Source organism: Solea senegalensis, linkage group LG13, assembly GCF_019176455.1.
Source record: "Solea senegalensis isolate Sse05_10M linkage group LG13, IFAPA_SoseM_1, whole genome shotgun sequence".
Classification (NCBI taxonomy): Eukaryota; Metazoa; Chordata; class Actinopteri; order Pleuronectiformes; family Soleidae; genus Solea; species Solea senegalensis.
This window is the reverse complement of record NC_058033.1, coordinates 8478567-8504857: the sequence shown is the minus strand read 5'-3', so window position 1 is coordinate 8504857 and position 26291 is coordinate 8478567. Positions and strand designations below refer to the sequence as shown.

Sequence of the window (26291 nt, the reverse complement as noted above, 5' to 3'; positions counted from 1 at the left end):
GTGTATTGTTTTGTGGAATGCATTAGTTACTGCTTGCTAATGCTTGATACTGATGACACACACACACACAGACACACCACACCGTACATGAGACGTCTCCCACAGTCTGGTGAAGACATGCCAGGGGAAAAGCGCGCGTAAAATCGCTCAACGCATTGATTTAGGATCAAACTAAATCGGCGGAACGAGGGAATCCTGCCATGTGCCCCCACACTCTGCAGAGATCAAACGTGGTCAATAGAGCACACAGGATGTGGAAGAGCCTAGATCATCAGTCAAGCTCTGAGGGGGCGGCCTGTATCTGTTCCACCCCGGCTGACTAATATACAGAAAGAGAGGAGACTCAGGGAACCACCAGTGAGTCAATGACCTGCGCTGGTTGCTTAGTGTCACAGGGTGGGAGGGTTCCCCGTGTGTCTCTGACTCAATTCTTCATTAATGTGGAGGAAATTACACACACACACACACACATGCATATGTAAACACTGAGTGTTTACCATTTGCTAAAGTTCAGGCTACATTTGGAGCAAAACCAACAAATGAATACAAACAAAACCCTGAAATTGGACCTCCAGACACCAGTGTGTGTGTGTGTATGTGTGCTCGCACCTTTAAAGCAGGACTAGGAAATGTGGGAAGGAAACCGTAATGAAACCTTGAATAGAAATAAAGACTTCTATGGATGTGTTGGAAAAGTACACTGTTAGTCTTGCCGTTAGTATATATCACAATGAATTATCATGTATGCAGGCTGGTATAAACCTGGCATTGTTTCATTTGAATGTTTGTCAGCGCTCCTGACTGAGATGACTCAAACTTGATGGATGGAAACTATTATCACTTAAAATGCAATCGACTTCATGAGTAAAACCTCTGAATCATTTCCCAGGTCCTCCCTCGCACAAGCTCCACTGACAAACATGCACAAAGTGTATACATCAAAAAAAACAACAACAAAAAAACCAAAACGAGTTGAATGTGAGAAGACAAAACATACTCTGGCACGTCTCCTATAATCAAATCTCTGAGTAAAGTCCGACTAACCCCATTACAACAAATGTGTAAGGTCAACTGTGCATGCTCCAGGTAGGCACATTAGTATAAATGGAACCACAAGTCTGCACACATGAGGTCAACGCATGCACAGCGGATTCAAAAATGCCCTTAAATCAGACCCGGAGTATGTGATACAGAATTGTGATTGCAAGAAAGGTTTGTTGGGCTTGTGTCCAGGACTGCAGAGTCTCTCTGTGACTGTGTGTGTGTGTGTCAGAGGTCAATAACATCAGAGGTCTAAATAGCCATCACACACACGCTGTGACTACAGCTCAGATGTCCTTGGTACACAAAGAAGGGAAGGGGGCAGAGGAGAGAGACAGCGTATCTGGAGTATCTCACTGCTAATGACTCATTAAAGGAAGGTAATCACCAACACACAGGTTGCGATACACAAAGAAGTGCGAGAGTGTGTGCTAAACACTCTGCTTCTCTGCTTGAAACGTCAACTGGCAGGAAGCACGGTGTGTGCGCACACGCTCAGTTTTCACTTCCTCTAATGAGAGATGTATGGAAATTTGATTAGGACGGACACAAGGACCCTGGGAGGAAGGAAGGGAGGGAGCGAAGGAGGGAGGGAGGATCTTTAACCACAGGCTGCTTCTATTAATCTGTCGCTTAATAGCAAATTAAAAACAAGGTACGACTTGGATGTAAACACAGTGCAGCAAATGGAAACAGACGTTTTTCGTAAAGGATGTGCATGTTCTCTTCTTCGCCCGCACGTAACATCACGTCAAATGCAGTCAGGGATCTCGATGTTACAGTACCTGCCAGGATGTCAGACAGGAAGTGCACATGAGGTGTCCGCACGGTTCGATCTTGACGTCCTTGTCGTTCTCGGCGCAGATCTTACAGAGCTGGAAGGTGGAGCCCATTTCACAGTAGAGTTCGTACTGCTCCTGTGCGGATAAAGCGAACCCAGCATCAGTCAGTCGTGGAGGAATACACAAATCACAGTTCACAAGGTTACAGGTTTACAGATTTTGAGTTCAGTTTAAGTGAAAATCTCTGTGAAACTGAGGTATTCCTGCATTATTTAAATCACTTTACTTTTCTGTAAAAACACAGACGTTCACAGTCCCACAGAGCCAGCTGCTAAATCCAAGTACAGAATTCTATAATGTTGTTTTTTTTTTTGAGACTGCTGGTACATATTAAATCAGGGTCAGTCGTTTCTTAGTAAACATTTTCCACATTTAAATGTCATGTGGAAGACTGACTGGCTCTGTGAGGCTAACAAATTCCATGACCGCATGCGTGCGCGCACACACACAGACACAGACACACACACACACAAACCCACTTGTGTCACTTTGATGTGATCATGAGGCGTCGGCTCACAAAGACCAGTGAGGTCAGGGTTGTAACTGCGACCGTCAGGAAACAAGTAACTGCAAGTAGGGGGAGGGGGGGGGGAGGTTGACAGAAATAAATCATGTCTCTTTAGTAGTTTCATCAATAATGCATTTCACTGTCTGCACTAAAATTAAGTATAATAAATGTAATATCTATGGAATTCTTTACCAGTAAATAGGAAAGAAATCAATAAAATGCTGACATCTGAACTGTCTGAACCAAAAACATCATGAATTAATGGATGATAAAGTCTTGAAGGTGCTGTATACTGTATGAGAAATGCATTATAGTGTCAAGGACAAAGGTGCAGCCAGTACACAAACTTAAGTTTCATTTTACCGGGCGGAAAATCTGAAAATCTAACCCTGTGCCACCCACTGCTACACTTCAACACCTAGAGCAGAGAGCGAGACAAGAGCAGCTAGGCCTGAGTACAAAGTCTGCGGTGGAGATGCGTTAAGACATATCCGGCTGAAAAAGGAGAGAAAGCTAAAGAGAGGGAAACAGAAGAACTTCGGCAAAGTTTAGTACAATGCATATAATGTATTTACGGTTCATTTATTGTTGCCTTGTCGATCTCCTCTCGGCGTGTGATACTTCTTAAGTGATGCTCTGAAGCACTACACACTTTCGCTCTCAAGCGCCACCTGTCGTCGGCGCGTAAAAATCCAACACCCACACGCCGTAACGAATCTGGCAACCCCCAACGTTCACTGTTGTGTATTTTCAACAAATATCAACTTTAAATGAGAACCTACGAGTTATTATTATTATTCCCTGCTTGTAAGGGGTTATGTGTACTTAATAAAGTGGTCAGTAAGCCTATGATTGCTGGAGTATTTCCTATTTTCCACTTTAAGCCTATTGTGCAGAAACATGTTAGACACACCCCTTCACTGTCCACTTTTAAAACACATCTTAAAACCCATTTTTACTCTTTGTCTTTTGACCCAGTATGACACGTTGGTTTTTATCTTTTTTGTTATAGTTTTATTGTATGACTTGTTCATTTGTGTTGTAGTTATACTTTCTACAGTATTGTATTGTTTTATTGTCTGTTCTTAGGTCTATTAGGTCATTTTCATATTTCATTTGTTTTATTTATCTCTAATGTACAGCACTTTGTTTCAACTGTTGTTGTTGTTGTTTTTTAAAGTAGATTAAAGTGGATTGGATTGGATTGCCTTTCAAAGGCTGAGTCTAACATTATGGATGACTTAAAAGGAGCAAAAAAGACGGGGGGGAGACAGAATTCACTTCCTCTATAGTTGCGGGGGTCCCCCTGACTTGATTAAAAACAGAGGTGCTTCAAACAGAACCCTCCACCTCTCCTCTCCTCTCCTCTCCTCTCCTCTCCACTGGACGCCACTAATACTCCGTCATCCTTGATGAGCCTCAGCCAGCCAGACTGACGGCTGAGGATAACGAGATGTTATGCACTAAATGGAAGGAAGCATGTTTGATTTGTCTGGGGGCCTGTCAGATTATCAGCTATGATAGAAACAGATGGCCTCTCAGGATGACTTGAAGCTCAAGGACACGCTCTGTTCTGGCTGAGACTGAAAAAAAACAAAAAACAACAACCATGCAAACAAACACAATCCGACTCATCAGGGAAGTGGCTTTCAGAAAAGTCACTTCACATTTGTATACAGCTCATACACGGTAGAAGGTGGGCTGAGTAAGACGTATCAATATGCAAATAGGGAGCGGGCAAGAGAGAGAGAGAGTGACGAGCGTGTGAGTGAGTGAGTGATGCGTTACATACAAGCCCTCCCTGTAGCCGTCGATGAGGGCCTGGAACAGAGGTTTGTTGTGGGGGATGGTTTGCAGGATGTTGCCGTCGTTGGTCACATAACCAATGGCCCACTGGCCCAGCCGTGTGCAGCTCAGTCTGAAGATGTAACTGTTGGGACAGGGACAGAGAGGACACGCTGAATGTGCATGTTTTCATAGACAGACACAAGCGGCACAAGGTTTTAAACTGATGTGACTTCAATATTGAAATACTGTATTAAGTTCCACTCGCAAAAAAAACAACAAAAAAACACAAGAAAAGTCCTCCCTATAGAGCCAGTGTTTGACTACTGTGGTTTGCTAAAATGGTTGATTATGTGGAAGAGGAACCACATCTGGGATGAGACGGACAAAAACAAAGCAGTTTGAAATAATCTGATGAAAATCATCAAGAAATCAATGAAAATATATCATTTCTGTTTATGGATTCCCTAAATCCTGCACGCTGGACCTTTAAATTAGTTAAAAAAAACAACATTTAGCATAAATAACTTATAAAAACACAACTTATACAGTCATACATGTTACTATGTTTGTCCAAATGAATGTTAATCTATCACAACACATATGAGTGAAGCTCATTTTAACGCTATAAATAAGAAAGAAGTCTTCAGATGTTCTAGAGTGTTTACTTTTCCTCATCACAGTATATAAAGGACAACCCAGTGTGAGTATACAACAGGCAAGATACAACAAACAAGCAATAATGTAGGGAGAAGACACTGCAGCGACGATCAACAGGCCAATTCAATCAATTCCCCGGATACGGAACATATTGACTGAGGATGTTTGTGAGCAAAATATAAAAGTTACAGTGTTTTATTAGCATTCGAACACATAACCGTCCTTTGGCTTTGCTTTATTAAAAAAAACAAGTAAATAAATAAATAAAAAATGTTATGTTCATGTTATTTATCACTTTCTGGAAGCATTTCATCAACCGCCACGGCTTCTCTGCGTCTGTAACTAATACTAATAACCTCTTCATACCGCTTTGTGATTTATTTGCAGCGGCCCGATGTTATCAAAGACACCTAAATGGCCAGTTAATGGTGGAACACACGAGATAACTCTAACTCGTGAACTTGAGAAATTATTTTTCTGATTTATTCCTATTAATCTTTGCCCTTTTTTAAATAAATCTCAACTGCAACCGCCGTAAGGAGTGTGTTCTTGATTTATTGTGACATTGGAGACATTTTCTTGTGCAAGTGAAGAACAAAGACATCAGTTCAGCACATGGTGGAAATCTGGAAGATGTGAAGAAACAGATAAAGGTGTTATTAATGCAGTCCAGCACATGCACTGACCACAGTATGATCCCACTTCCACCTGCAACAAAAGGCATCCAGCTAAATACACTCAGTGAAGCCTGAGGTGATTTCTCAACAATCTGCAAAATCTGATTTAACCCAGTTTGTGCATAAACGTGTGTGCGTGCGCGCAGGCGTGGTCGCATGCTTGTGTGTCTGAGTGAATTAAAGTGGTGAAATGTCACAGGTCATCTAATTACAGTGCATCTGCCCACACAGCTGTGTGTGTGTGCTTGTTCCAGTCGCTGTTCATAACAATGGTATTTTGCATGATTCACATGTTGTTATCGGGAGATCTTTGCATTTGCATACTCAGTCAGACGCTTACTTACACATACACACACACACATTTCCTGTCCTGTTATCTACACTATTCCACGCTGCTACACAAGAAAGCTCAGCTCCAGGCTACACGAGCTGCTTACTTTAGTTTTTATTAGCGGTGTTTCTGAAAAAGACCCTTCGGCAACGAACGTGCACGCGGGCACAGGCTCACTTAACACAAGGGACAATGAATCGAGATTTGATATCATGACCGAGCTGCTGCGCACCTGGCCCCCCGGGGGCTGCTTAAGTGTGACAAAGTGCCTTCTGAGAGTCTGCTAGACAATGTAAATGCAGCACTTTTACGATCCCTAATTGGACTTGTTTGGCTATAAGTCACGGTGTCTCGAGGAGCCAATGCGCCCGTGGAGTAGGCGGAGGCTGGAGGCCAAGATCAAGGCAACGTGGATAGATGTTATGGCGCTTTTCCATTATACAGTTGTAGCACTGGCTCGACACGACTTGACTATACTTGGGGTTTTTTGCGTCTCCATTAGGGTTCCTGGTGCTTTTTTGTTGGTAGCTGCTCTGGCGAGGTTCCAAGTGAGCTGAGCCGAATGTGACGTCAACAGACTGCCGGCCACTGATTGGTCAGAGGGTGTTGTCACTGGAAGATGTGTGAGCGTGACGTCCGACATGAGAATCAAACCGACAATAATGCCGACCTGTAGGTCGGTTCAAAAGACTTTAAAATCCAGAAAACGTGCGTTTATCTCCAACATTTAGAAAGGAAATTTCTAAAATCTCAATATTTAAAGTTCTAGCACTGGCTTGACATGCCTCTTTTTTGTTTTGTTTGTTTTTTGCTGTTTCCATTAGTGATAGTACCTGGTTCCTGGTGTGACGTCAACAGACTGCCGGCCACTGATTGGTCAGACAGTGTTGTCACTGGAAGAGTCATGACGAGAATCGACCCGAACAATGCCGAAATGTAGATCAGTTAAAGATCCTCAAACATGCGGGGTTAGGGTTAGGGTTAAATTAGCATTTAGCGAGGAAATGACTAAAATCTCACTATTTAATAGAAGGGTCTGGTGTCCCACGTTGAGGAGGTACTACAGCCATAGATAACGACGTGCCTGACACCAAACCGAGAAGAGCTGGAACTATAGAATGGAAAAGCGTCATTCGTCAGCCCTTAGAGTTACAGGTGTGGTGAAGAAAGGGTTTAGACATTTGATCCACCCGAAACAAACTGTCTAAACCCGAGGCACCTGCCATGCAAAGACTTACAGCTCTGAGATTGTTACAGAGCATGGCTGTGGATCGAGCTGTGTGCCTGGAGCGTGCAAGACATCCACTCACTTATCCACATCGCCGGAAGCTACAGCGACAATATCTGAATGTGATTCGGACTAGATAAGTGTGGTTTGGACGGAATCAAAGGCAAGGAAGATGATCAGAACTGAAGGCAACACTGCAGATGCTCTGGACAGCTTCAAAATACGTCAAGATCCCACTGGCCAATGGAAACCAAGAGGAGGTCACAAGGAAGTCAGCCAAAGCCAAACACTTACACAAAGTAAGGCAGGTCCTGGAAAGTCAGGTGAGCCCCAAGTTCATTGATTTATCAGTATCCACCATCATTGCAGAACTCCATTCTACTCTGTTCTATTTAACTCTGCTCTGAGGACAAAGGAGCAACATAACAGATGCCAACTACTAAGCTACATAGTGGATTCATTACTCCACTACTGTCTCACCTGATCTAAAGCATCTGGATTACCTTCAGTAAAAAGAAAATGTTGCTTCATGTTATTATTTACATTCTGCTGCTTTTCTAAGGTTTGAAAAAATATGTTTTATGAATATACACGACAGTAATGAGGAGCCTTGGGAAGGCAGTCCACGTTGTGCTTGGAGACACGAGAGAAAAAAAAGAAGAAGCAGGACATATATGACAGCCATAATCCCAAATGGAAATATGGAAACCGCGTGATATCTGTTGCCTTTGAGCCCGAGCGCTAAGGCCGTTGCCGCGGTGATCAACATTGTAAATATTCATGTGCCTAAGAGCAGAGGGAGGAGATCAGGATTTGTATCCATGACAATTGGATTCTGGAGACACTTGCTGACTTCCAGACCTGGACGTGTGAAGCTGCAGGTGACAGGAGGGTGGGAGGGGCTCAGATAAGTCAAATCCTGACTTCTTAGCATGTCATTGCCACAGCACAAGGTTGTTAACCTTGTTTACTCACCTATTTCCATTATCGCACATTTACCTTGTGTGAATTAGCTCCTACTCTAAGTCAGATGTGAACCAACAACTTAGGTACAATGCAAATCATAAACAGGAGGCATGATACTATTTGCACTTTAATATAACAGTGTGTGAAAGTCGCTCTTAGTGACAGAAACACTGCAAAAAAAAGAAACACTGCAAAACCGCAGGTGTGAATGCAGCATAACTGTTTTTTTCTCCTCAGCCGCCAAAAGTTGGTTAAAGTGTGAAGTGAGTGTTGGGCTACATGCAGATTACCAGCCACACTCTTTAAACATGATTCAAATCTGATTCATAGTTCACAGTCATGAGTACAAGTATCTCTAACTATCCTTCTCAAACAGCACATAATGTGCACACCTTTTTGCACAGAAGACAATAGAAAAGGAGATATTAAGACAGGATAAGATGTACTTTTATTGGTCCCCCCATTGAGGAAATTCAGAAATAGAAGCTAACATGGTGTATTTGTGGGTTACCTGTTGCTCTAGATGAGTGGTTCTTAAAGCACACATAGACCGGAAGCTCCAATTAACGCTGCGTTTGTGTGTGTATCTGTGTCATTACCTCGTTTATGAAACCCTAAAGTTTCAGAACAAACAGTTCAGCCACTGCTGAGAAAATAGTGTCGTATTGTTTTCCTGGGCTCTGCGAAGCGGATCGGCACTTCCGTAATTTGATGTCGTCATCAGAAATCCTCACCACTCCTCTCACCACCGTAGCGCCTCCTGGTGCGGGCACTAGTCCGGGCACATCCGGTTGCGTACATTCAACCGCAGAAGAAGAAGAACTACTCTCGTTGTAGCTGCTGAGATGCAGAGCATCCACCGTGCCAGAAGGGGGAGCTGTGTATCTGAGAGCTGGCCTATCTATTACGTCACTTCCAGGTACCTGGCCAATCACAGGACAGTGGGAAAGCTCTCGTTGGCTGGCCAATCACAACACAGTCCACATTCTAGGGGTGTGGTTTTGGTCTGAAACAGCGCGGCTGACGAGAGCGTCAGTGAGGAGATATTTTGATCGGCTCGTTTGCAGCGATTAGGAGGTTTTTAATCATGAAAACAAGTTCATATATGTAAGTAGACCTCCATAACTAACATATATGTGTGATACAAGCATTCTATGTCACCTTTTAACTTTTTATACCAAGTAACACCTGAATGTTAAAATACTATATAATAAATAGGCCGAGCAAAGCCAGCTACAGACTTTCCCCAAGAGGCAGATTTATCCCCAATAAGATCATTTGCTCTCTCACCATCCTCCTCCTCTTACTCACATATTCTTTAGACACTATCAATCCATCCAACAATTTTCTACCACTTTATCCTCCACATGGGGTTCACAGGGGGACAGACTGCCAGTGTCCAAGCTACCTAATCCACATATTGAATGTTTTTGGACTGTGGAAACCTGGAGAAAACCCACACACACACACACAGCGAGAACATTCAAACTCCATGCAGAAAGGTCCAACCACGTGGCCCTTCTTCAGACACTAATATAGCAACATTAGATTAAGATGGAGCAATCCGGTCAGAATTCCTCAGCTCCACGTCAATCACATACACTTTTATATTCAGTAAAACAGTATTTCTGATTCTCCATTAAGTACCAGCAGAGGAAGCTTGTGTACCACTCATGGTACACATACCACAGTTTGAGAACAGTGTATTTTCAGATATTTAGCACACACACACACAGACACAGTCACTTACCTTCCAGGCTTGTTGATGTACTTGTGCAGTCGGGCTTTGACTTCGTCGTAGGTGAGGAAGGCCATGTAGCCGGGGTGAGTCACTGCCAAGAAATTCCAATTCCTCAGAATTGATCCCCAAGGCTGAAAGAGACCACCCAGTGTTGCTTTAACTAAGCAGATAATTATGCATCGTACATTTAACTTTTTTTCTCTTTAATATATTAATAATATGATTTAATTAACATCAAATCATCCTGAGTCAGCGCCTCTGTCACAGGAATGTGTTGAAGGGCATGTGACTGAGCTGAATCAGAATTCTCTGGTTGCCACCGAATGAGGAAGTGAGGGGAGGGGGCTGTCAGGGGGGGAGGCAGATGCTGAGTTTTCTGATGTCCAGCCAGTTTGGGGGGGGAGAATTTGAACTGTAAGCGAGTTGTGTTTGGCTTTGTTTGCAGCTGGTTTGTGGCTTTCTGCGGAACAAGAATTATACAGATGCTAAAACGTTTGATGTGGAAGAGCGAGACAGCCTCACATTATGCTGAGGGGGGGAGAGTTTGTTTACATGACTGCTCAGTGGGAAAGATTTAATAAAAGATGCGTTATAAAAAATAACAAAACGTGCGAGTACAAGAGACAGCGATATCTGACCCTGCGTATTTATTGAAGTGAGTGAGTTCCCCCCCTTATACAACAACACGTAATAAGCTCCTAGCTTCAAAAATGCAAAGCGACACTCGGAAGCACAACACTCAAAATGGCAGCGTCCAAAAAGCAAGGCTGGTTCTGACACTGTGCACTTACGCAAACATACTTATGGGTAGTGTTTTTCAATTTCTGCCAATAAACCCTCCTACATGTTACATATTGAACTTCAAATATGTAAATCATTTGTCTATGAATTAAACCAGATGTAACCTGTTCATTGTTCATCACTGGTACCAATGGCTTTACAATGTAATTAATTACAAGTTAGCGTATTATCAACCAGAGGATTTTTGGAGGTGTTATCTGAAGCATTATGTTACTTTAATTCCAAGTATTCTTTTGAACAAAAGGAACATTAAGGCATTGGCAGAGAAAGCTATTTACATCAGATCCCCGAATTAAGAGCAAAAAGCCTTGGCCCATTTCATTGGAAGAGATCACTGGGTTTGCCAGTTGGCTCCACGTGGTGCCAAGTGCCACGTCATTCACCTCCATGCGGCCCCGTTTAGCTTGGAGCTTACGGGGATAATAATGGGCTGCTGTAACTGTATGGTCGGTTTTGTTGGAGGAATTGCTGGCCTTCTGCCTGTAAAGGCAACGGAGCGAGCGCTGACCACTCTGCGAGTTTGTTGATCTGTGCAGTACACTGAATATTTGCCCAGAGAATAAAAAAAAACAAGAAACACTTAACTACTGAGTTGGAGACAGACTCCAAAGCAAGTGAAATGCAGTTCTGTCACTCCGGTCGCCATGCTCCCAAAACACGCACTTTAAAATTTCACAAAAAGCGACAGCAACCAAAAATCTCTCAGGCTGTAAACCTGAATAATTACAGTTTAAGAACTGACCCACCCTACAAAAGTCCAGGCTTTAACACACAGTTTCTTTCTTTCTTTCCTTCACTGGTCCCTTCCCTGCCTCCCACCAGGATTCCCAACCAGTGAATCAACATGTCCAGGGCATGAGGCTGACCACAAGGGACTGTGTCAACCTACATTCAGGTTGCACCAGCCTGAAGAGGCTTCCCAGGAGAGAGAGTCACTGGCAACTCCTACCCACAACTGTGTTTACTTTAGTAGAATGTGGCCGTCGGAACACACTGACAAGCCATGAGTTCATGAGCAGGCGGCGGTTAATCATAGCTTTCACATTGTTTTCTTTCATAATTCTTTGAAGAAAGCGAGCGGCGGCTCTTGTGACACCGATCCTGACAAAAAATCCTTCTCGCAAGCATCCACCAGTCTTATTTTTCCTGCTCGAGGGAAGCATGCAAAGCACAAAGGTTGTGCCAAAGTAAAGCATCACTTAAAGGCCTCACCGCCCACACAACATCTTGAAGCCACATGGGCCCCGAAATCTGTCAACAGAAGGCAGCGAAAGCCACATACACAAATCTCCAAAAAGGAGCAAAAATAGAACAGAAAACATTTTTTATTTTTTTCCCAGAGCCGTTAAATCACTGCAATAAACCCGTAAATAAGGTTCTGATCTATATGTGCAGCTGTGTCAGCCTGTTTCAGTCCGTGTATTTTCTGATGTGAGGATAATAGGATCCAAAAATCCAGTTTCACAAGAGATGCTTTAACAGCCGCACAGATGCCTGTACATGTTTTGGCAGTATTTTCTATAGTAGTGCAGAGAAATAGGCTTTTTCTCGGATGCTTTTATTTAGGAATACCCTGATATATAGCAGACAGAGCCATGTCCTGTGTTATAAAAAGATGAAATGTGACAGCAACAAATCAACCGTGCAGTTGCAACGACTGAAACAGCTGCACAAGGTGAGGCGAGTTCAGGCTGGTTTAGACAACGACTGCACAACTAATTGCAAAATAATCAGATATTGCAGAAGTGCAATGTCTGAATCAAAAGACGCTGCATTTTGTTTTAATGAAGATTAAATATGTGACAAAACAGCATTATGGTGAAATTCTGACAAAGTGGCAGTTGCACTGCTACGCTAAATTGATGAGACCAAACAATGGAGAACTGTAGATCAGTTAAAAAAAACACTTAACAATCCTAAAAACGTGGGTTCATCTCCAACAATTACCACCATGGTGGAAACAGTGTAAATACCACTATAACACAATTTTGATAGGGGAAATATATGCATGCATGTGTGTGTGTGTGTGTGTGGGGTCCAATAATACAGTCGCGCAGTATTAGGCAACTCTAAATCGCCGCAGGGGAAAATACCTGCACTGGAAAAGCTATAGTCATGAGTATTTACGGTGCAAGGTGACGTTTTACCCACGTAAATGAGTCAATGCATGCAACGACAACACTGATCTTTTCCAAAATCCTTTTTGTTTAGGTTGTTTTTTTTTTTGTTTCTGGATAATCCTCTGGGTTCTGAGAAAAGATGATGTCTCTTTTAAAATGTCATGCCCATCCCTTGTTGTGTCACGTCAAAGGAAGATTTAAAATGCAGCACAGACCAGACCTGATGTTAGAAGAAGAAAAATGAACACGACAAATGTTCAAAACCTTTTGCACCTCGCTGTAAGGGAGTTCAAGTACAACAACTTGGTGCCAGCTACGTGTGAGGAAATGATTTGACGCACGGTTTGAAGCGCGGATCTGTTTTGACCAACCTGGAAAAGGCGCGTGAAGATGTCGAACTCAAACACAGAGATGTAGTCGTTGCAGGTGAGGTCAATGGTGGACTTGAGGGCCATGGCCTCCAGGCCCGAGGTGATGGGATGCAGCTCGTGAAGGCACTGTCGGAAGACTTTCCACGGCACTATCGTCCTGCAAGACAAGCAACAAGTCCAATCAAAAATCACTATCTTTCAATCCCACGAGTACAAACAAGGCAGAAGACTGACTCGTACTGTGTTTTTGTCCCATCGGAGTTTGAGAACGAGTCAAGAGTCTTACCTACGAGACAGGAACTCTGATTTGAAGGGACCGTGGTAAACTAAAAAAAGTGGCCTTCACACGCCGCGGCTGTGGTCAAACACAAGAAACTAATCTCACACTAATGTATCTCACTTCCAACCATGGTTAAAAGGCAAGCTTCTATCACAGCGAAAGCAAAGAACTGAAAATGTCGACTGGTCACATGAGAGGGTAGACGGAACATGCGGAACACACTCATCTAATCCATACACAGCTTTTATTTTTGCTCCCTTAATTTCATCATTAGTTTTGGATTAAACCGCACAAAAAAAAGAACTCTGGACACTGAACACATTGAGATTCACAAACAGTGCACTAGAAAACATATCATGCATGAAGTCACACACTTCATAGTTTGTTCTACTTGAAGCTCTTACTTACTTCTAGCTCTTATTTGTACCCAAATGTTTAAATGCACTTTTGTAAGTCACTTTGGATAAAAGCGTCTGCTAAATGACATGTAATGTAATGTAATGTAATGCAGCTTTTTGCCAAATTGTGTGAGTTCCACTGCTCCTGTTTCACTTTCTGTCTTGTTCACGTTTCAGTCGCAGTAAAAGCAAATAGGTTTTTACAGAAACAGCGATCAATGGCTGGATTATGATGAGAGGAAATGAAGCGATACATTTATTGACAGCTGCAGAGTCTCAGGGCTCTGTTCCAGCTTGTTTTTCAGTTGCACGTCTTAAGAAAACAAACTGTGACACCAACCGACTTCCTCTGCTGTCTCCATGTCTAAATTTTAATTTGGCTCTCTCAGCTCTGATGAACAGCCCAAACAGAACACATCCTGTACATCCTGTTTCAAAGTAAAAGCACGCTATAGTGTTTCTCTTGCATGTTTCAATTTATTTATAACACTGGGGTAATGGCTCACGGCAAAAAAAATAACTTCAGTAGTGGGTGGTCAATATGAGTTAATATTATAACATAATATTCCATCATCAGATTGCAATAAAGATTGCTTATGATGATATTTCACAGAATTAGAAAGTAAAAGTGCTTGTTTTTTATACTTCACAATAAAAATGAATACATCTATTCATTTTTATTGTAAATATCAAAAATATCAAAAAAAAAAAAACCACACCGTCCTCCTGAGTGGACAATCGTGACACCAAAGCACCTGAGTGTGAAAGTATTAAAGGTTCCACACCATAGACGGCAAAGTAATGAACAAATCTGTGGACTCAGCCGTTAGCTTTCCACTGCAGAGAAGCAGTGGAGGAGGTGTCACAGTCTGAGTGAGTGTTCAACCTCATGATTAACAGTAAGAGTAATAATGAATTGTCTCCGTGTGTGGACAGGTGTTGAGATTTTATGGTGGGGGGGTAGCTGGAATACCTGAATATCTTGTCATCTAAAGTCATATAAAAATTGACAGCCCATCTAAAAGCGGCGGTAAAAAAAAACTTTAAACAATTACCAGCCATATGTTCAACACAGTGAATAGATTTATGACGTATGAATCATATCACAGAAACAGTGCTGTCACAGACAGACAGCCGGAGTTAAGAGGTAATTTCAGAGGGGATACGACGATGCCAAAAACACAAAAATGAGATGAAAGCTGCGGTGACAACGGCGCCTGAGCTGCCAGATGGAACAGCAGGAGAGGAGACTGTCAAATTTTAATAGCAGCACACAGCCAGAGGTGGAGGAGAGTGAAACAAGCGCAGGAGGAGGAGAAGGAGGGAGATAACAGGGGAGAGGGGCCACGGGAAGGACGGTGAGATAGTAACGAGTGGAGAGACTACAGCAGCACACTTGGATGCGTCATGATCTCGGAGTTAAGCAGAATGCCTGGTGATGATAATCAAGGCTATAAAAAAAAAAGAAAGCAAGTCAGCGCTGATGGGAACACCACTTTCTGCTTCAGTTCATCGCTGACCACTCTAATATTCACTTGCCTGTACACATTAGCCTCACATAACCACTGCTGTGTCTGACAGCACTTTACTGGAACACACACACAGACTGAGAATCATACATTACGCTTAAGTAGCATGTGTAAGTTGCACTTCAAGAAGAAGCTGGTTATTCCTTACAGTTTGAACCGAGCAATACAGTGACAGTGTCCATATTTGTATTGGGACACATGATGAGGTGAGACACATGAAGAGGTGAGACACACAGAGGTGAGACACATGATCAGGTGAGACACACGATCAGGTGAGACACAAGGTGAGACTCATGATGAGTGAGACACGATGAGGTGAGACACGATGAGGTGAGACTCATGATGAGGTGAGACACACGATGAGGTGAGACACACGATGGGGTGAGACACATGATCAGGTGAGAAAATGAAGAGGTGATACACATGATGAGGTGAGACACACAAAGAGACACTTGATGAGGTGAGACACATGAAGAGGTGAGACTCATGATGAGGTGACACACATGAAGAGGTGAGACATACGATGAGGAGAGACACATGATCAGGTGAGAAAAATGAAGAGGTGATACACATGATGAGGTGAGACACACAAAGAGGTGAGACACATGATGAGGTGAGACATGAAGAGGTGAAACACATGAAGAGGTGAGACACACAAAGAGGTGAGACACACGATGAGGTGAGACACATGATGAGGTGAGACACACATGAGATGAGTCACAAGAGGGTCAGACACATGAAGAGGTCAGACACATGATGAGACACATGATGAGAGATGAGACACACAGAGGTGAGACACACAAAGAGGTGAGACACATGATGAGGTGAGACACACGATGAGGTCAGACACATGATGAGGTGAGACACATGAAGAGGTGAGAAACATGATGAGGTGAGACACATGAAGAGGTCAGACACATGATGAGGTGAGACACATGAAGAGGTGAGACAAGCATGTGAGGTGCGACACATGATCAGGTGAGAAAATGATGAGGTGAGACCCATGATGAGATGAGACACATGCAGAGGTGAGACACATGATGAGGTGAGTCATGATGAGGTGAGTCACGATGAGGTGAGACACATGAAGAGACACTGAGTGAGGTGAGACACATGAAGAGGTCAGACACATGATGAGGTGAGACACATGAAGAGGTCAGACACACATGAAGAGGTCGGACACATGATGAGGTGAGACACATGAAGAGATCAGACACATGAAGAGGTGAGACACATGATGAGGTGAGACACATGAAGAGGTGAGTGCGTTGTCGCATTGTGCTGCGTCTCTGGCAAAAATAGAGCCGACAAAGAGCAAATTAGCGCGTTCCCTTGAGTCTCTCGTTCCCACTCGTGCTGATGGGAGATGAAATGTGCATTGCAGAGTCATTTGACCTGGGAGTGGATGCCATTCAAACACATCCCCACTGGTGAAAAACACATTCATTTCCAGGATTAAGCGGGAATTGGATTGGTTTACACATCTGGTTTACTTGGGCAGAGTCTTGTTTATGTTTTGCAAAGTAAGCTTCCGCTTCAAAAATGTGTAACACACACACAGGGTTGCTGCTATGGCAACACGGCAGCAAAAGATGAGATGATTATTCTAAACAATTATGCACTTATACAAACATACTTATGGGTAATATATTCAATGTTACACAGTGCAGCTTTAAAACTACGCCCATTTTTATATAGAGACGTTTTTTACATACATGGCATTAATAATGTAGTAAGCCTGTTTAGTGAGAGTGGCTCTGCTGAGTCGCGGACATCTGTGACTGAACGACACTGTACGACCTTGGCTGTTTGGTAATTTACAAGGAGGGAGCGCCTTTTCATTTAGCTCCTCGGGCAGGTTCACACAGGGTGCAGGTCTCCTGATAAACCTGCACACATCCTTTCTCTGTTTCCACAGGAAACTACACTCCATAACAGTCATTGATTGACAATTGATCGGGCTGTGGACACAATAGATCACCACTGAGCCATTTGAACAGACGCAACATATTTGTCTCTAGTGGAAATTTTTGTCTTTGTTTAGATTTAAAAATTAACCCCCCCAAAAAAAGAAAATGTCATGCACTTAAAGTATCATACATGTGCTAATTTATTCTTTTCCCAACCACCTATAAATAGCAGGTTGTGCATTCTATAAACTGAAGTAATGATGTGCTTTAAGATGGAAATTAAAGACATAGTATACACCCACTGTACTTCCTAAGGTTATGGCAGCTACCATTTTGGGATTTTGGTGTTATTTTTCAGCATTTTGTGTTACTCCCTGTGATTTTAGGTCATTTTATGTGTTAGTTCAGGTGTTCCAACCACATCTAAACTGTAAAATGGCTCTTTACTGAGTAATTGTGGGCCAGATGCTCTTAAATCAAATTGAGGGTGACATAACGGTGAATTGGTCGGCACTGCCGTCTCACAGCAAGATGCCCTCAAAGGATAAGATGGATGGATGGATTGATTTGTGGTACAACCTAAAGTTCCTGTGCTCTTATTTTTTATCAGTAAGCTACAGCTCATGGGTCCTAAACGGTCTATAAAGCTTAGGCAAAAAAAGCAGAACAATGTCAATAAAATCATGTCATGAACGTAATACGGCGCTAACACACAACTGTCCAAACACAGACAGAGCAGAGGTTATAAGCGTGTCTCAGTTGTGTATATAAATGAGACACACTCTAGTCAAACACAACTGTGTATACTTGTATTTGTATCTTTGTGTGGTTCAAAAAAACGTACAAATCTATCTTTGTGAGGATATTTTGACCTTGTGTATATTTTCAATACATTTGAGCTTGTTCATAATTTGTATTGTAAAAAGAGACTTCATTAAATGAGTTCTTCTTGTTTACATGCTATTATGTGACTGGTCCGGCCCACTTGAGATCAAACTGTGCTCTATGTGGCCCCTGAACTAAAAATGAGCCCACTGTCAGATCTTGTACCCGCAGCTTCAGTTTTATAATGTATTATTTATGGCCAGGGAGAGACTGGCACAGAAGTCATCCCCGTTAGCTCGGCTGCTAAAAAGTTGAGTCCAGGGTTTGCGCAACACATCTGTGACAGACAGATACGCACATTCACCCAGTGTTGTAATGTAACAAAGTACAAATACTTTGTTTATTAAAACACAGTGTGTCTAGAAGCTCCACAGACTCCAAAAAGTTTCAAAAATACAAGCAGACACAGGGAGGCTGAGAGAGAGAGAGAGAGAGAGAGCTTTGATTTGGTTACATTGAAAATAAAACAATTATAAAACAGCTCATTTGTATGTAATTACTGTTATAATAAGGGTCTGAAGGCACCATTAGCCCCCGGGAATCCTTGAGAACTCACATAGCAAAATCAGGGGTTTCTTGCTGCAAAGGCAATAGTGCAATAGTGCAAAATGTTTTCTTCAAACTCACAATCAACAGCACCACAGTTACAAGTTCCCCGACTGGATCATCTCCAAGAGTAATAAATGCATCATCACCAAAGCCCATCATCGGCAGCAAGAAGCTGAACCTGCCACACTTTTACAGTGTTATCCTCAAGTGCATCCTCACAACATTCATCACAGTCTGGTGTAGTGCAGCAAACAGCAGGACATTTGAAAGCAGACTCATTCGCTCTACTGAGACGATTAATCATCAAACTGCACTCCACCGCCCGGGCCAAGCAGCGAGCAGAGCCATGCAGCCCACAACACAAGCTCTTTCAACTTCCTCCCTCAGGCAAGAAACACTGAGATCCATAAAACCCCTCTCCAGCAGCCGGAAAACAGTAAGAGCTTCTCTGCAGAAGCAGGTGTCCCGATAAATATCTCAGCTGTTAACAACCTGCTCTCCCACCTCCACTCTTCCATTATTCTCTAATTGGTTGCGCATCCGTCATTTAATTGTTGTACTTGTCACTTCCAATTGTCGTCCGAACAGACTTTACACTGCTCATTATATTTCACCTCGTCACTTTCAGGTCAGACATCTCACGGACCATATTTAAATTAATTTAACATGAATATGTATAGGGATACTGTTTTTATTTTTATTTTAGATTCTTTGTCTACATAGAAACACATCCTGATTGGCACTGCTGTTGTTGACCCACAATGTGCGTCATTGTAGTCTCTTATTTATTTATGTTGTTTTATAAGGTAACATTTTTGTATTATTTAGCATATTGTTAGACAAAGTGCTCATAAACTACTTATATTATGTATACAATATTGATTCCAGGAACAAAAAGCAAATAGTATACCTTAAAAGGATAAAATTATTTTCAATAAAACAATTTTAGTTCAGTTAGTTTAGCTACTGTTTTTCATCATTTGGGTTTGAGTTTAGACGGACAAGTATTAGAGACACATGTAAAAAAAATGTTTTGAAAGAAAGTAAAAAAAACAAAAAAAACTGCATGAATTCTGAGATTAAATTCAAAATTCTGATATTGAAGTCAGAATTCTGAAAAAAGAGGAAGTCAAACTTCTGAAAAAAAAAGTCAGAAAGCTAGAATTCTTAAGATTAAAGTCAGAAAACCTGAATTCTGAGATTAAAGTCGGAAAGAAACTCTGGCTCTTTTCTCAGAATTCCGACTTTTTAATTCAGAATTCATGCCATTTTATTCTTTTTTATTTCTCTCAAAACATGTTTTGCATGTACTCTCCCATACTTTTCATTTGTATAAGAAAAACAAATGAACAATAACAGTCCCTAAAATGTGGCTTTCATCTGCACTACCAACAGATAAAATCAGAATTCAAACGACTGCAATAGATGCAGGTTTTATATATATATATACATATATATATATATATATATATATATATATATATATATATATATATATATATAATTATTATTTTTACCTGAGAAATTAGGTTTCATTACCTGAATGAAACCTAATTTCTCCTTCATATAAAAATACAACCAGTGTCACATTTTGTCAGTGGGCACCAGGGTGCTTTCTTCTCTTGTGTGCTGTTCTTCTTACTTCCGCCCCACTGTGCTGTGGGTGTGACGTTGAACATGACTCACCAGAGGAAAGAACAGAAAAGCCAATTCCTCTACGTGCGTGATGGGAAAGTCAATGTCCTTGTTGACAAAAAAGAAAGAAATGCATATACACACTAGATTTAGTGTATGAGCACACGTATGCACTTTTCACTGCCAAACGCGTACACAGTCACGTCCACACAGACTCAAACATAGATAAATGCATGACGGAGAAGTAACCACATGTTTATGTATACATCTCATCTAGTGACACTTTCCATTCCATTGCTCAAACATATTTCCCTCAACATTAAATAGATTTACATCTTCTTTTTTTTTAAATTGAAAGACTGTAAACTTTTGGAGACAATAAAAATGATTTGGGGCCTTCTTAAATCTGATATATTTTGTTTTTGTTGTAGTGAATCGGAATCTATCATATGTCTATTTTGTTCGCGTCCGTTGCATCTGCTTCCTGGAGAGCATTTAGGGAAATGTGTCAGAGATGTGTAGGAGGCAGGCAGTTACATTACAATATTAATACTACTATTATTAAAGCTTTATTTAACCAAGATAATACTTTTATCTACTTCCACCTCATTAAATGGACTGCAAATAGATTCAAGTACTTAACAAATGCAGATGTGGTGACATTAAAACCAGCCAAAAACATCTGCAGACAGACGTTAGTGCCTCCAAAGTCCTTCAGTAGCCATTTAAAAGTGTTCCGTGAAAACAGCGCTGTCAGTTTTAGCTCATTTTGTGTGAGTGTTCCAGTCACAGGGAGCGGCAAACTTAAAAAGCAATCTTCCCACGTTGAGTTTTGACTCATGGAACCGACAATAAAAATCCGTAGATATGATGGGAGCAGACCTAAAAATGAGCCAGTGTTTCGTCTTTATAAAAGGTTATATGGCAAAAAAGGAAATAACGAACTTTGAAAACATAGATGGGGATTTTAAAGCATTTACTTTTGATTTTTGTTCTCTGCCCTTTTGTTGTCAATAAACAAAACCTCTCCCTCATGTCATTACACTGAGAAATAGCATACATGTGTCTCAGCCATCAGGAAATAGATCATATCCTTAGGATCAGAAACAGGAAACGTCCACACACACTGACATTTCCAGATCCTGAGTGCATCTTATCACAGAGCGCAATCTTAACCTCGCACAAATGTATATAAGAAGCAACTCAGAGCAGCCAAAGGAAAAAAAAAAAAAGCAGAAATCATGTGAAGCTTACTTGTCTCCAAAAAATCTCCTCCAGAAGTCAGCGGCATCAGCCTTGGTGATCCTGAACGTGTCTCCCTGGAACTGTCCTCCAGGGAAGATGGCTTTGATTTCAGCCAGCATGTGACTGAAGATCAGCGACAGCTTGGTCAGATTCCTCCTGTGGAGAAGAAGACAACACAATCTGTTATGACCTCGAATACTTGACGGACGCCATATGGAAATAATTTGACCTTCACAATTCTGGTCCTATTATTTTTGTACATTTTGTTGAACATGGACACAGATGTTCCTGATACTTTCAGGTACTTTGAGTCGCAAAGTACTTTAGTGTACAGAGACAATTTAAGATGGAATTTATAAAATGTAAAATGTATGGTCATCCATACTGGGAGTATTGGTCATTGGTCAATTGGCTCATATGGAGGATAAAGTGATAGACAATGAATAAAATGTTATTTTACTGTGAATATTTATTGTTTATTGCAGTGTTTATTTAATACACTACACACATTCTTTTTATGAAAAATATTGCATGTATTAAGTATGGATCAATACTTTATATTTATTACTAACAGAGTTTTTTTCAAATGAATGTACGTATGTAATCTAATAAATGATTGAAATTTGAATATTTTCTTATTTCATTTTGAATTTATATATTTCAATATAACAGTAGTTTGCATGTTCACTTCTGTGTGTGTGTGTGTGTGTGTGTGTTTCCCCTGGGTTCAAAGTCTTCCTCATAGGTTCAAGGTTCAAGGTTTTTATTGCCATTTGTGCTTAAACAGACAGTCCAGGCACATTGGAAATCTTGTGGGGGTTCTACGAGTCAGTTGTAGGAGACAGAAACACAAACTTAAGTATAAATATAAATATAAAAGTATAAATGTAGACTCATAGTCCAAAAACAAAGCAATTGGTGACCCTAAATTGTCCCATTTCTATGCTGCTATAATGTGGAAAAAGAAAAAAGAAAAAAGAATACTAACTGGCATTGCATTTATTTTCGACAATGTCTAATCTAACATCATGGCAACTAGGTTTTCATCTGTGAAAGATTACCAACCATTAAGAAACATTTAACTTGCAATGGTACAAGCTGTCTAATATTTTACTTTGACACCACTGTGTGAGTCAAACATTTATATATTTGGTGATACAGTTAATAAGTTGTAAAGTTATCTGGGATTTTTTTATTTCATCTCCAATCCCTCTATGCAATGGGCCAATGCTAATTTGCATTTAAATTGCATGAAAAAACAAAGCTGAGCGCTGCCACCGAGAAAGAAATAATTACAGAGATGAATTCTCTCAACTGAGTTGAGCTCATAAGACTTGATCGTGGAATCCCAAGAATCAGCACTGGCGTCTTGTTTATTGAGGGGTAATTACTTCATTAGGTTCATCAGGTAGGCACCCTCCTTCATTGGTGTTTCATTGATTGGCCCATGTCATCTCTAGAGAGCTCAACGGTGACACCTGGCGTCCCAGACCGCCCTCTGCTTTTACCCTTCCATTCGGACATTTTGTGGCTCAGCTGAAGTCCTTCCTCTAAATCTAGAGCAGGTCGGTGTTACCTTCCGCAGCTTCTGACAGTGACCTGACAGCCTGTCGGAACGCCTGTCCTCAAACACCCATTATCTTGAGGAGCCTGGCTGTTAAGGAGGCTATAAATCTTCTGCACCCAAAGTCTACAGAAAGCATCTGTGTGTGTGTCAGCCACATTGTTACCGCCTCAGTGGCTATGTCCATGTATCTCAGACATTTGCGCGCGTGTGCTTCACCCACTGCAGCCTCCCATGGTACATGAACTCGATGATGTTAAGGACCTGCTTTGATGGTGATGACATGGCTAGATCCGGCTTGAAATTAGTTCTAAGGATCTCCGGTGGGAAGACAACTTTCTGTTCTAAATCAACTTGTATATTTTCCATGAGTTGCTTGTACTCTTGGAGGTGGTTTCATCAGATGTTGTCCTTCTCTCATAAATGGGATGGTGTTTAAGGAGGACATTCTTCCGACTCCAAAAATCATCACCAGTTGTCGTAAGACATGACTTGGATCTCCAGGTGTAGCAGCCTTGAGACAGACTGGTTCAGCAGCTGTTAGTGTTTGGGGTTTGAGAGCGGATCTTCTTCTACCCACTGGCTCAGACTTTTTGTGTGGGAAGAACACCATAGACAGCTCTGATGATGAAGCTGATCTGGCTTCCTTCCATGTCCCAAATACTTCTTCCCTGCTGAATCTGCTCTTGACCGGTTGCTCTGACGCCAATACGATGGGTCTTTCATTGATGTAGAATCTCTGATTTGCCAGTTTTCCTTGGATGATCGATATGCTCCTGGATTTGCTGGGTTTCAGTATAATCCATGCTCCATGTGATGTTGGCCTGAAGCTTTTCCAACAGTCACTTGGATGGTTGAACCATGGTTGAGGTCAGAGTGGTCGTGTCATCCATGTAGGCATGAGTTGAAGGCAGCTGTTGTCCAGTCTGTGGTGGTTCTCCTCCTACAACTCACTTGGAAGCTCTGATGATCGCTTCCACCGCCATGGTGAAAGCTAATGGCGAGATTGGGGCAACCTGAGAAGTCAAATGTGTTTCACAGAAGTCAGACTATGATGAGGTATTTGAAAGAGCGTTGTGGGATTAGTGGTGAAATGGCTTAGATATGGGCCATGGAGCTTAAGCCCAGCAGACACAAATAGGTTTGCAGTTTCCCTAAATCCTGAAGGAAGTAGAGTTGGACTTTTTTTTTGTTAAATGTGGGTGATTCGTCTCTCCCTGTCCACTGGGAAGGGGATTTGTCTCCAGCTCCCCCTGAGATTAGACTTTATAAAGCTCTGGTACATTCCAGTGCAGCACACACACACACACACATATTTCTACGAGGTGACTTTGTCCAAGGTGTGAGTGTGTGGGACAAAGAACGCACACAGGCTGTGTGGTGCTGATAACAACCTGTGTGGATGTGTGTATGTGAGTCTGTACAGGTTTGTGTGTGAAGAGAGAGAGAGAGTGTGCATAATTGCAACTTCAATTTTGCCCTCTAACCTGCACAAAACAGTTTATTATAACATGACACGCGATTCCAGTATTCCAAATTTGTCGGTGTTTAGGTTGATGACACTGGTGTGTTTTCATCGTGTTTTTTTAACCATGTCAATAGAAATCTGTTAAAGCTGTTACAGAATCAACAATTACTCTTTGTTAATACAGATTATTGATTGTAGGTACGATTTCAACCGTAACTATATCTTACAATGATATTTGGTCACTTTGTTGACATGATTTAGTGATTTAAAAGTTCTTATTTCTATCTAATTTTATGTTCATGAGGGTTAGGGGCTGTCCACACGAAAATTAGACTAGGTGAATCCACTGAAATGGTATTTTTTGAATCTTAAAACGCCACCCTTGCGTTTTTGTTTGGACATCCAAAATGCTACTTTGAGAACACAATATTATAATCCCACTTTTCTCTCGCCCTGGCCTCTTCTTCATCGTTGTCTTCCTCTTCTTGTGTTCGGAGATTGTTGTGGTCTGTTCACTACGATAACTTTTATGTTCTTTCCTTTGTCATCCTGGCTCTTCCTCAATGTGTCTGCTTCCGTGCACATGTCTTATGCACATGCTCGAAGTCTTCTTTTCCAGCATTGGTGTATGTCTATAGCAGCGCTACAGTGCCACATACAGGCCTGGTGTATGCACTGCAGCATTTAGAGGCATTTTGAGGGGTTTCGTGTGGATGAATTAGAAGAATGTTCACGCTATTATGGAAAACCATGATCGTGCTGTGTTTTAATGCTTTGACATTTCTGTGCTGTTCTGAGGACACGTTGGGGTATTTTAATGTTATGACACATTGCTGACACCATGAGTAAAAAGCATGACTTTTTTTTTGTTTTTTGAGGACAGTCACAGCCAGAAAATGGGTGTCATCTCTTATTTCCTCATTTCAGGCAAAAGTGCCACAGACAGGTGAAATATATATATATGTGTAGACTAGACGTGTAGCCAAGCAATGTGGTTTTGACACTTGTAATTTGGTTGTCCAACACACGACCCTTGAGACTGCGTTAGGTGGTTTTAGCTTAAAGAGAAAAAAAAGTGTCAAGGAACTTACAGGATGCAGAGGAGGAGCTACAGAATTTGAATCAAGCACTCCAAAATAAAAGTCTTTCAAAAAATATGGGAAATCTGACTGCACCCACCAGATGAACTGTCTTTCACATACACAGGACTGCTGACTCACGCTGAACGAGCTGAATGCAGTATAGTATTCTGTACTGGTCTCTCTTTAATACATCTCGATGGCAGTTACTCAGTTAGAGAGGCAGGGATGATTTATTTATCACAGGCGATGTGTTCGGCGACTCAAAACGTCGGATCAATCTCAGATTTGCTGGTGTCAAATTATTTACACTACGGCAGATTCTGTAATCTCTCTGTCCCGGAGCATTCACGCACAGGTTTGCATGCTGTGCACACAGCAGCGTAGCTAGCTGGCAATCGCACAACTCCATCACTGTAATTTTTGACTGAAAATACAACAGACGGCAGATGGATTTCACCGCAAACTGGAAACTGAGGGAGGCATCAAATGACCCACAGGGTTTTACAGCGTGTGGAATGAAGTGAAGACGGGAGGGGGGGGACAAAAGGTTAAGGTGAAATCAGTGACAATCACTCTCCTGTGCCTCGTGGTGGTGGTAGCACACACTCAACTGTTCTGCTGTGTGTGTGTGTGTGTGTGTGTGTGTGTGTGCCAGCACCAACAAAGCCAGCTCGT

The 26291-nt window shown here is 41.8% G+C and overlaps 1 protein-coding gene across 1 annotated transcript in view; it reads right to left on the bottom strand.

Moving 5' to 3' along the window:
* Nucleotides 1–26291, bottom strand: part of cblb (Cbl proto-oncogene B, E3 ubiquitin protein ligase) — a 52701-nt gene that overhangs the window by 13723 nt on the left and 12687 nt on the right. The window contains exons 4-9 of the mRNA XM_044042730.1: nucleotides 21512–21658; nucleotides 13072–13228; nucleotides 9789–9910; nucleotides 4184–4321; nucleotides 2363–2450; nucleotides 1827–1958 (exon numbers count right to left, since the gene is read on the bottom strand). Coding sequence (XP_043898665.1) covers nucleotides 1827–1958; nucleotides 2363–2450; nucleotides 4184–4321; nucleotides 9789–9910; nucleotides 13072–13228; nucleotides 21512–21658 — 784 coding nt within the window. The remainder of the gene's footprint in view (nucleotides 1–1826; nucleotides 1959–2362; nucleotides 2451–4183; nucleotides 4322–9788; nucleotides 9911–13071; nucleotides 13229–21511; nucleotides 21659–26291) is intronic.